This window comes from Aquarana catesbeiana, linkage group LG01, assembly GCF_042186555.1.
Source record: "Aquarana catesbeiana isolate 2022-GZ linkage group LG01, ASM4218655v1, whole genome shotgun sequence".
In the NCBI taxonomy this organism is placed as follows: Eukaryota; Metazoa; Chordata; class Amphibia; order Anura; family Ranidae; genus Aquarana; species Aquarana catesbeiana.
The window spans coordinates 86254977-86267491 of NC_133324.1; the positions used below are offsets into that span (position 1 = coordinate 86254977).

The 12515-nt window shown below is 45.0% G+C and overlaps 1 protein-coding gene across 6 annotated transcripts in view; it reads left to right on the top strand.

The window, feature by feature from the left end:
- NIPBL (NIPBL cohesin loading factor) overlaps positions 1 to 12515 on the top strand; it is a 235684-nt gene that overhangs the window by 154935 nt on the left and 68234 nt on the right. For all 6 annotated transcript variants that reach the window (XM_073621328.1, XM_073621291.1, XM_073621308.1 and 3 more), the window contains 6 exons: positions 67 to 167; positions 6443 to 6575; positions 6667 to 6749; positions 6841 to 6973; positions 7319 to 7462; positions 11278 to 11367. In XM_073621328.1, coding sequence (XP_073477429.1) covers positions 67 to 167; positions 6443 to 6575; positions 6667 to 6749; positions 6841 to 6973; positions 7319 to 7462; positions 11278 to 11367 — 684 coding nt within the window. The remainder of the gene's footprint in view (positions 1 to 66; positions 168 to 6442; positions 6576 to 6666; positions 6750 to 6840; positions 6974 to 7318; positions 7463 to 11277; positions 11368 to 12515) is intronic.

A 12515-nucleotide genomic window follows, 5' to 3' on the forward strand; every position in this document is an offset into this window, starting at 1 on the left:
TATGTAGACCTTGCAATCTTTGGTTGTACCTGTACCTCTCATTAGGATAATGTCATTCCTTCACAGGTATTTTCCAGGTACGAGAAACACAGGCAGCTTATTCTGGAGGAGCTTTTCACCTCACTTGCCAGACTGCCGACAAGTAAAAGAAGCCTGCGGAATTTTAGGTATTCAATTTCATCTGCAGAAACCCAAGTCACCTGCTTCATTTCATGTTTGTGCCACGTTTTAGATTATGCACATTTCAGTTCACATTTTTCAAAGTGTTTTCAGCCAATGGTAATGTACAGTGCATTGAACAAGTATTCATACCTCTTGAAATTTTCCACATTTTGTCATGTTACAACCAAAAGCGTAAATGTGTATTATTGGGATTTTATTTGATAGACCAACACAAAGTGGTACATAATTGTCAAGTGGCAGGAAAACGATAAATGGTTTTACATTTTTTTTTTCTGAAAATTGTGGCGTGCATTTGTATTCAGCGCCACTGAATCTATACTTTGTAGAACCACCTTTCACTGCAATTACAGCTGCAAGTCTTTTTGGGGATTTCTCTACCAGCTTTGCACATCTAGAGAGTGAATTTTTTTCCCATTCTTCTTTGCAAAATAGCTCAAGCTCTGTCAGATTGGATGGAGAGCATCTGTGAACAGCGATTTTCAAGTCTTGCCACAGATTCTCAAATGGATTTAGGTCTGGACTTTGGGTCAATCTAATACATGAATATGCATTGATCTAAATCATTCCATTGTAGCTATGGCTGTATGTTTAGGGTCGTTGTCCTGCTTGAAGGTGAACCTCTGCCCACCTCTCAAGTCTTTTGCGGACTCTAATGCCGCATACACACGGTCGGAATTTCCGACAACAAATGTTCGATGTGAGCTTGTTGTTGGAAATTCCGACCGTGTGTAGGCTCCATCGGACATTTGCTGTCGGAATTTCCGACAACAAAAATTTGAGAGCTGGTTCTCAAATTTTCCGACAACAAAACTTGTTGGAAATTCCGATCGTGTGTACACAATTCCGACACATCGAATTCCACGCATGCTCGGAATCAAGCAAAAGAACCGCACTGGCTATTGAACTTAATTTGCGCTGCACTTTTTATACTATATTTTTTTATAGAAAAAATATATAAAAAAATTGCGCTTCAAAATGTCTAAAATTATAATAAAAAAGCAGCGATGTCTAAATGTGACACAAACACATAAATGAACAAAAGAGAAAATTGAATGACTCGCGCTATATGGATGTGTGTGTGGCCAAATTCGTCACACAAAGAGCACTAAATACAATATCAGTGAATATATAAACCATCTGTGTAGTGATATATCACAATCAGTGCAAACAGATCACAAAAATGATCAATAAAAAACATAAATCATTAGTGCAATAATATATCGCAATCAGTGCAAACATTTAAAAAAATAAATTCCAAACAGAATACACTGAAAAAAACCCATGTGAAAGAATCAAAGATAGTCCATAAAAAGAACTCAAGACAAGGTGAGTTGGCAATCACAGGTCTTGCAACCGCATGGAACCTCAAATGTGTAGAACCACCACCAAAAGTAAGAGCCTGACCGCTTACCAGAACCCCATGACCCCCCGTTACAGAGGGTCTAAAAGGGCTTTTGAGATCCTAGTAGTCCGGACTTCCCAGGGATGGAGATGGAGCAGAGATGGGGGTGGAAGCTGGAAAAGGGCGTCAGGTGCTGGAGTGGGAATGGATGGATCCACAAGAAGGGGGCTCAACCCTCAGCATAGTGGTGTCCCTTCCAGGTGCCCCTGGAAGACACAATTCTTTTGCGAAACGCAGCGTAGGGCTGAGCGGCATCATCGCGCCACCTCCCACTGTCGCTGTATTCTCAACAGGACGAGCTATCTGTGGTCATCCGGCCGGTGCCACAGTTCGTTTTTCCGATTGATGATGTTGATTGTCTTACCTACATGTGAGTGTTTTTGTTTTTTTCTACAATAAATTACCATTTGATTTTACACTATGGGAGCCCTCCCTTTTTTCTCTCCTATGATGACACCACTATGCTGAGGGTTGAGCCCCCTTCTTGTGGATCCATCCATTCCCACTCCAGCACCTGACGCCCTTTTCCAGCTTCCACTCCCATCTCTGCTCCATCTCCGTCCCTGGGAAGTCCGGACTACTAGGATCTCAAAAGCCCTTTTAGACCCTCTGTAACGGGGGTCATGGGGTTCTGGTAAGCGGCCAGGCTCTTACTTTTGGTGGTGGTTCTACACATTTGAGGTTCCATGCGGTTGCAAGACCTGTGATTGCCAACTCACGCTGTCTTGAGTTCCTTTTATGGACTATTTTTGATTCTTTCACATGGGTTTTTTTCAGCGTATTCTGTTTGGACTTTATTTTTTTAATTGTTTGCACTGATTGCGATATATTATTGCACTGATGATTTATGTTTTATTGATCATTTTTGTGATCTGTTTGCACTGATTGTGATATATCACTACACAGATGGTTTATATATTCACTGATATTGTATTTAGTGCTCTTTGTGTGACGAATTTGGCCACACACACATCCATATAGCGCGAGTCATTCAATTTTCTCTTTTGTATATTATTTTATAACCTAACCCTGCTTTAAACTTCTGCACAACGTTATCCCTGACCTGTCTGGTGAGTTCCTTGGCCTTCATGATGCTGTTTGTGTTCTAAGGTTCTCTTAACAAAACTCTGAGGGCTTCACAGAACAGCTGTAATTATATTGAGACTAAATTACACACAGGTGGTCTCAGTTTACTAATTAGGGACTTCTGAAGGCAATTGGTTTCAATTAGATTTTAGTTAGGGGTATCCGAGTACAGGGGGCTGAATACAAATGCACGCCATACTTTTCAGATATTTTTTTGTAAAGAGATTTGAAAACCATTTATCATTTTGCTTCCACTTCACAATTATGTGCCGCTTTGTGTTGGTCTAGCACATAAAATCCCAATAAAATACATTTACATTTTTGGTTGTAACATGACAAAATGTGAAAAATTTCAAGGGGTATGAATACTTTTTCATGGCACTGTATATATGAATGATAAAGCAACAAAGCAACCAATCACTTGTTAATATTTATGATTTGAAATTTAAAGAAATTCGGATCTAATGCACAACCGTTTTTTTCTGCAATACAATTAAGCTGTTGCCTCACCCTAAGGCCTCATGCCCACCGACTTTTTTACAGCCGCTTTTTTGAGTGTTTTCTGCGTCTTAAAAACGCCTCTCCATGTTAGCCTAGGGCCTCATGCCCACCATGGCTTTTTTAAGCTGTAAATGCATTGCCGTTTTTAAGCTGGATCAGTGCGTTCTGACGCTCCAGCACTAGAGCTGTAAAAAATATCAGACGCCGGCAAAAGGTGTTAAACGCGATTTAACGAGGCTTAACGCTGTGTTAAAAGCCTCGTCCGGCGTTTCTGTCTCTATTCAAAATCAGTGGTTTCCTATGGGAGCCCAGACCCTTCGGCGTGGGGGTCCCCCCCAAGATCCATACCAGACCGTTATCCGAGCACGCAGTCTGGCAGGTTAGGAAAGGGGGGCGAGCGAGCGCCCCCCTCTCCTGGACCAGACCAAGCCACATGCCCTCAACATGGAGGGTTGGTGCTTTGGGGCAGGGGGGGCCCTGCGCCCCCCACCCCAAAGCACCTTGTCACCATGTTGATGAGGACAAGGGCCTCTTCCTGACAACCCTGGCCATTGGTTGTCGGGGTTTGCGGGCGGGGGGCTTATCGGAATCTGGGAGCCCCCTTTAATAAGGTGGCCCCCAGATCCTGGCCCCCCACCCTATGTGAATGAGTAAGGGTACATCGTACCCCTACTCATTCACCTGGGGAAAAAAGTGTCAATAAAAAAAACACACTACACAGGTTTTTAAAGTAATTTATTAGGCAGCTCCGGGGGTCTCTTCCGACTTCTCCGCACTCTCCGGTGTCTTCTGTCGGGCTCCCCCGCTATCTTCTACTCTATTGCGCGCTCTTTTGCTAGCGGTTGCCCGGTTTTCTCCGTTGTCTTCTTCCCTCTTCTCTTCTTCTTCCCTCTTCTCTTCTTCTTCCCTCTTCTCTTCTTCTTCCCTCTTCTCTTCTTCTTCCCTCTTCTCCTCTTCTTCCCTCTTCTCCTCTTCTTCCCTCTTCTCCTCTTCTTCCCTCTTCTCCTCTTCTTCCCTCTTCTTCCCTCTTCTCCTCTTCTTCCCTCTTCTCCTCTTCTTCCCTCTTCTCTTCTTCCGTTGACTCTGTGAGTCTACGTTCTCTCCCGCTGTAATGCCGTGTGCGAGGTGTGCAACGACTTATATAGTCATGGGGCGGGGTCACCGTGTGATGTCATTTGGTGACCCCGCCCCTCATGACGTCACACCTCCCTCTCTTAAACCATACCCCCCCCCATGCCCTCAACATGGGGGGGGGGGGGGGGGGGGCGTGCCCCCCCCCCCCAAAGCACCTTGTCCCCACGTTGATGAGGACAAGGGCCTTTTCTCGGCAACCCTGGCCATTGGTTGGCGGGGTCTGCGGGCGGGGGGCTTATTGGAATCTGGGAGCCCCCTTTAATAAGGGGCCCCCAGATCCCGGCCCCCCACCCTATGTGTATGAGTAGGGGTACATCATACCCATCGTACCCCTACTCATTCACCTGGGGAAAAAAACGAACTACACAGGTTTTTAAAGTAATTTATTAGGCAGCTCTGGGGGTCTCTTCCGACTTCGGGGTTCTCTTCCGACTTCTCCGCGCTCTCCGGTGTCTTCTGCCGGGCTCCCCCGCTGTCTTCTGCTCTTTTGCTAGAGGTTTCTCCGTTGTCTTCTTCCCTCGTCTCTTCTTCCGATAACTGAGAAGAACGGGCAACCGCTAGCAAAGGAGCATTCAAAAGAGCAGAAGATAGCGGAGGAGCCCAGCAGAAGACACTGGAGAGTGCGGCGAAGTCGGAAGAGACCCCCGGAGCTGCCTAATAAATTACTTTAAAAACCTGTGTAGTGTGTTTTTTTTTTTTTGTTTTTTTTTTGACACTTTTTTTTTTTTTCCAGGTGAATGAGTAGGGGTACAATGTACCCCTACTCATTCACATAGGGTGAGGGGCCGTGATCTGGGGGCCACCTTATTAATTGGGGCTCCCAGATTCTGATAAGCCCCCCGCCTGCAGACCCCGACAACCAATGGTCAGGGTTGTCGGGAAGAGGCCCTTGTCCTCATCAACATGGGGACAAGGTGCTTTGGGGTGGGGGGCGCAGGGCCCCCTGCCCCAAAGCACCAACCCCCCACCCCAATGTTGAGGGCATGTGGCTTGGTATGGTCCAGGGGGGCGCTCGCTCGCGCCCCTTTCCTGACCTGCCGGGCTGCGTGCTCAGATGAGGGTCGATAAGGGTCTGGTATGGATCTTGGGTGGGACCCCCACGACATTTTTTTTTTTTGGTGTGGGGGTTCCCCTTAAGATCCATACCAGACCTAAGGGTCTGGTATCATCTTGGGGGGGAACCTCGCGCAAATTATTTTTTAAATTTTCACTCGGTTGCCTCCAAGATTCTCAGCACGCAAGTTGGATCCTCTTTGATCAGACTTCTGGTGCGACCTCTATTCAAATCAATGGTCTCCCATAGGGAACCATTGATTTTGAATAGACAGAGAAACGCGACTGAAAGCCAGTGCGGAGTAACGTGCATTGAATTCAATGCAAAACGCAGATAAAATCACGTTTTTAATGCCGCTTTTTTCCTGGTGTCTGTACTGGCTTTACAGCCTGTTTTTTAAAATGTCCGTAGGCATGTAGCCTTAAAGTGTGGAACTAAAGTCTAAAAAGAAAAAAAACTTCGACTAGGCAGGCTCTTTATTGCAGAAGAGACCTGCAATGTCTCTTCTGAAATGAAATAACCTATCTGCCCATAGTCTTCTGCAGAATATATGCTGAGTTTCACATGCACAGCTCAGTGTAAATTCCAGAACAGTGCCTGTATGTCGGGTTGACTGTCCTCCTGTGCATGTGCGGGAGCGATGTCATCCCACACCAGCCAATCAAGATGTCGAAAGACCGCCACCTCACAGGTGGCAGACTGTTTAAGCAGAGTTAAGTATTTTGGATTTTAGTTCCACTTTTTAAAAATCTGACCCAACGGTTGTGTTACAGCTAAAGTTTTTATTCAGTTTTGAAGCTGCAGTTGCCCAGATCTCAGAATCAGTGCAGTTACAGCATTCAGAGTCCAACTCTTCAGCATCATGCGCAGTAACATTCAGTGGGTCTTGCACCCCCTCTGGGTTTTGGGCAAGGGAATCCATGGCTGTAACAGTTCCCAGTTATACTGACAGGTTCCCCTTCAGTTGGAAGTATCTTCTTGCATTGTATTCCCCTATATTCTTTTTAAAAACTGTTTTTCAAGTACCGTTGTAAACCTGTGTTGAATGCTGGTTACTTACAATTAACTCTGTTGACAACCAGGTTAAACAGCAGTGATGATGATGGAGAAGCTATGTACATTCAGATGGTGACAGCACTGGTCTTGCAGTTAATACAGTGTGTGGTCCACTTACCATCGGATAGAGATCAGGCAGAGGAAGAGTCCAATAAAAAGGTAAGATTTTCCATCTTGCACTTCTGATCTATGCAGTTTTCAAAAAGGTATACCATAGCGTAGGTAATTCTTGTGTCCCCTTTCTTTCCAGGTTGACCAGGATGTTTTTGTCACCAACTCATATGAAACAGCCATGAGGACTGCTCAGAACTTTTTGTCCATTTTCCTCAAAAAGTTTGTAGACCTATTCATTTGATTACATGAATTGTTCCTGCGCATCAATTTTTTGGCTTTCGTTCTATTAACTAACAATGCTTGTTCTTAGGTGCGGGAGCAAGCAAGCGGAGGAGGATTACAGGCCGCTGTTTGAGAACTTTGTCCAGGACCTTCTGTCTACTGTGAACAAACCTGAATGGCCAGCAGCTGAGCTCTTGCTTAGCTTGTTGGGAAGATTGTTGGTAGGAATCTTTAATTTATTAAGTATGTTTATTGGTAATAAGTGGTAAACAGATCTAAAACTGGTAGATTGTTACCCTTTTTTGGGGCCTGCATGTGTAGTTACACTAAGAATGAGCTCCATGCTGTAGGTTCCAGGTTACCCGCTGGCAGGTCTGCAGTTACAGAGCTCACCACTGCCATCTGCTGGTGGTATCTGGTAGTTCTGGGGTTTTGTTAATTGTTATTGCTTATATAGGGTTTTCTTTGCAGTCTCATTTAAGAAAGTCCCATGTGGTCACTTTGGGGCCTTTTTAATTGTGTCCATAACACCTTTTATGTGTTTCATTTTTTTTTTTTTTTTTTAGGTTCATCAGTTCAGCAACAAGTCAACAGAGATGGCTCTTCGTGTGGCTTCTTTGGATTACTTGGGTACTGTGGCTGCACGACTCAGGAAGGATGCAGTTACCAGCAAAATGGACCAAGGCTTAATAGACAGAATACTCAAACAGGTACAGAAAGAATGGACATCATGGCCAGTTACTTTTCCTTACTATACCTTACTACATCTATAACGTTGTGATATTTCATTGACAAATGCAGATGTCACGTCATTCTACCTGAGTGAAACCAATGCAGTTCCATACACAGTCTGATTAAAGTACAGCGGTGGCCAAAATTTTTGAGAATGACACAAATATAAATTTTCACAGTCTGCTGCCTCAGTTTTTTATGATGGCAATTTGCATATACTCCAGAATGTTATGAAGAGTGATCAGATGAATTGCAAAGCCCTTCCTTGCCATGAAAATGAACTTAATGACATGAAAAGCATTTCCAGTGCATTTGTATAGAAGGCTTCAGGGTTCTCAAGAAAGTCCAGCAAGCACCAGGACCATCTCCTACAGTTGCTTCAGCTGCGGGATCTGGGCACCACCAGTGCAAAGCTTGCTCAGAAAGGGCAACAAAGAAGCTACTTCTCTCCAGGAAAAATATCAGGGATAGATTGATATTCTGCAAAAGGTACAGGGAATGGACTGCTGACGACCGGGGTAAAGTCATTTTCCCTGATAAATCCCTTTTCCAATTGGGGCATCCAGAGAAAACCTTGTCCTGAGAAGAAAAGGTGAGCACTACCATGAGGTCTGTTTCATCTCAACAGTAAAGCATTCTGAGACCATTCATGTGTGGGGTTGCTTATCAGCCAAGTGAGTGGGCTCACTCACAACTTTTGCCTAATAACACAGCCATGAATAAAGAATGGTACAAAAACAGAGAGCAACTTCTCCCAACCATCCAAGAACAGTTTGACGTACAATGCCTTTCCAGCATGGTGGAGCGCCTTGCCATAAGGCAAATTTGATAACGAAGTGGTTTGGGGAACAAAGCATTGACATTTTGGGTCCATGGCCTGGCCCCAGACCTTAATCCCATTGAGAACTTGTGTTGAATCCTTAAGAGGCTGGTGAAAAAAAAAAATCCCTACAATTTTGACAAACTCCAAGCATTGATTATGCAAGAACGAGCTGCCATCAGTCAGGATGTGGCCCAGAGGTTGATTACCAGCATGCCAGGGCGAATTGCAGAGGTCTTGAAAAAGAAGGGTCAACACTCTTTACATAAACTTAATGTAATTGGCAATAAAAGCCTTTGACACTTATGAAATGCTTGTAATTCTACTTCACTATGGTAACACATAGTAACATCTGACAAAAAGATCTAAAAATACTGAAGCAGCAGATGTTGTGAAAATTAATAATATTTGTGTCATTCTCAAAACTTTTGACCTTGGCTGTACTACTAATCTATTTAGATGAAGCTTGAGTGATAATACAAAAACATTTTTGAAATGAGAATTTGGTTGGAAATGATAATTGTAAGGTGTCATCAGCTTACTAATTGTCTGTCTATTGCAATACTCTTCAACTTGGCTAATCAGAGTTTCATATAACTGCAATCTTAAAGGGTAACTTAACTTTCGTGGGGGAAAAAAATAGCAAAAAAATAAAATATAGCATATACAATTGCTACACAAGTCATATTGTAATTGAATGCTGTTAAAAAAAATCTTTCCTTTTCAATCTGCAGCTCTGTAATTTTCTGTAAAATGCAATATGGAGGCATTCTGTACACAGATTGTGTAAAGCAGGGGTGCCCAACCTTTTGAACAGCGGGGGCCACTTTAGCGACTTGGCAGCTGGTCGTGGGTCACAATTAGGCGAGTGGGCAGATGACAGGTCTGTGTCCACTCTGCATATGTAGAGCAGACAGGGGCAAAGCCCACTCTACTCTATGGGCCTTCCGATCCGCCCAGACAGAAGGGGACAGATTCCCTTCTGATTTCTTTAAGCAGATCGGATTGGAAATGGGCAGGTGTAAAAGGACGCAGGTCAGTTTAAATCTGCCACGTTATAGAGGTGATCATGTGAAAGCAGCCTATGGCTGCTTTCACACTGATCCACTGCGGTTTACCTGCACCTTAACTGACCTCAATCTTCACTTCTTCCTCAGGATTCCTGCAGGTATTGCTGCTGCGGTCTCCCAGGTGGGTATGGCTGGTGGCTGCTGCTGGCTGTCCTTCAGGACGGGTATGGCTGGTGGGTCCTGCTGGCTGTCCTTCCGGATGGGTGTGGCTGGTGGGTCCTGCTGGCTGTCCTTCAGGACGGGTATGGCTGGTGGGTCCTGCTGGATGGTACTGGCGGGTACTGCTGGCTGGGGTCCTGGCGGGTACTGCTGGCTGGGGTCCTGGCGGGTACTGCTGGCTGGGGTCCTGGCGGGTACTGCTGGCTGGGGTCCTGGCGGGTACTGCTGGCTGGGGTCCTGGCGGGTACTGCTGGCTGGGGTCCTGGCGGGTACTGCTGGCTGGGGTACTGCTGGCGGGTACTGCTGGCTGGTACTGGATGGTATTGCTGGCTGGTGTGTACTGCTGGCTGTGGGGTACTGGTGGGGACTGCTGGTTGGTACTGGTGTGTACTGCTATTTCTGGGTACTGGTGGGTACTGCTGGCTGGTATTTCTGGGTACTGGTGGGCACTGCTGGCTGGTTCTTGATCCCCCATACCTGCCATCAGTGTGACAGGAGCGGCGCTGGAGGAAGCATGCGGCTGCAGTAGAGAGCAGAGCCGATGCTTCCGGTATCCCAATGAGAACTGTTGCAGGCGGCACTCCGCCTGAGACAGAAGCTGGCGCTATAGAGGAAGCGCCGCCTCGTATTTTCCCACTGATGCTCAGGGATGGCGGGTCAGGATCCCGCAATCTGGGCTTGCCGACCCGCCATCCCAGAGCAGGAGGCGCGAACCACATTAAAGGACGCCGTGGGCCACATGCGGTTGGGCACCCATGGTGTACAGAATGCCCAGAATTACAATTACAGAAATGTAATTTCCTGTTTGTGTGATTGGCTTACTTGGTTTCCCAGAAGTCTGCACTAAGATACAAGTCAGATTTTGGGCTTCCTCTGCAACAAAAATGTATATTCTGGTGAGACTCCCAAAGGGAAATCGTGTCAAAGTGGATGCAGACCCTACTAGTTTTCTCATTAGAACCCTGCAAATGCAGCAGTAATTATAAAGTCACTCCTGTTCTCATCCACTTTGCACATGCACAAATAAACAGCTATTTCTTCAGAATAAGAAAAGGTAGGAATCTGCAACAAATTTTGGTAATATCCCTGCAATGGCCACCCAGAGGGGAATATTTTTTTCCTCAACAAAAGTGGAGCAACTCTTTAATGAATACATGGCTATGTGGGCACATAAACCTTAAGGTTTTGTTTTGAAGCAAATGTTCACTGCCTTTTTAATAGAGAAGTATGGCTAAAGTTTTTTAGGCCCTACTTCTATGGATCACAGGAGTGCAGTTTGTTCTGCACTCCTATGACTCGTTTCCAGCTGACAGGGAAAGCCTGCCGTCCACTGCCATCACACTGCTGTCTGTTGCTCCTCCCAGATGCCTGGACCTGCAGCTAGCTCAGCCCCTCAGCCTCCCGCCCCCTTCACAGCTTTCACAATGTTGGCACTGTGAAAAAGATCTAGGAAACCATTTTTTTTATAGCCTTTACCCTAGGTCCAGGGTGTGGCTTAACTGAATTTAGAAAATGTCATTCAGCTGGTTAGAGTCCATTTCCATCTGTTAAGCCTCCCTTCCATGTTACCACAGTGTCATGGCTATGCAAAGCACTTCCTCTCCAAAATATTCTTAGTAAAGAAGTGTAGGATTTCTCATTCCTAATCCATGTCAGTAAGATTTTCATTATCTGTATAATTGTGTTTTTGAAGATATTGTTTCATTAAATACCGGTATGTTGTGTCCCTTGTTATTTTCTACAGGCTCCTGAAGGAGAAGATGAGATCCAACAGCTCCAAAAGGCTCTACTAGATTATCTAGAGGAGAATACAGAGACCGACCCATCACTAGTGGTGAGTTTCACTTTGTGTTCTGATGTTAATAGGGACATCTCTGGCCCATAAAGAAGTTTTGAGGTAAGTTTAACCGGTTGCGGACCAGCCGCCGCAGTTTTACTGCGGCAGGTTGGCTCCGTTGCACGAAATCACGTTATTGTACGTGAACTCGTGAGGTCCGGATAGCAGGCGCACGCGTGCCGCAGCGGGCTCCGTGAGTCCGCCCACAGATTCGATGTCCGCGGGGATACCCGCGATCGTCTCACGGAGAGGAAGAATGGGGAAATGCTGATGTAAACGAGCATTTCCCCGTTCTGCCTAGTGACACTGATCACAGCTCCCTGTGATCAGCGGTGATCAGTGTTGTGTCACACATAGCCCAGCCCCCCCACAGTTAGAATCACTCCCTAGGACACACTTAACACCTGCAGCGCCCCCTCCTGGTTAACCCCTTTACTGCTAGTCACATTTACACAGTAATCAGTGCATTTTTAATTACACTGATCGCTGTAAAAATGTGAATGGTCTCAAAATAGTGTCAAAAGTGTCCGATCTGTCCACTATAATGTCGCAGTCACGATAAAAATCACTGATCGCCGCCATTACTAGTAAAAAAAAGTAAAAGTAATAAAAATGTCATAAAACTATCCCCTATTTTGTAGATGCTATAACTTTTGCGCGAACCAATCAATAAACTCTTGCGATTATTTTTTTTTTTACCAAAAATATGTAGAAGAATACGTATCGGCCTAAACTGAGATAAAAAAAAAATGTTTTTTTATTTATTTTTTGGGGATATTTATTATAGCAAAAAGTAAAAAATATTGCTTTTTTTTTTCAAAATTGTCGCTTTGTTTATAGCGCAAAAAAATAAAAACCGCAGAGGCGATCAAATACCACCAAAAGAAAGCTCTATTTGTGGGAAAAAAAGGACGTCAATTTTGTTTGGGTACAACGTTGCACGACCAATTCAGTTAAAGCGACGCAGTGCCGAATCGCAAAAAACGCTCTGGTCAGGAAGGGGGTAAATTCTTCCGGGGCTGAAGCGGTTAAAGAGGAGCTCCAGGCTCCTTAAGAAAAAATGAGGTCAGCAGCTACAAATACTGTAGCTGCTGACTTTAATTTAAGGACACTTACCTGTCCATAGATCCTGTGATGTCTGCACC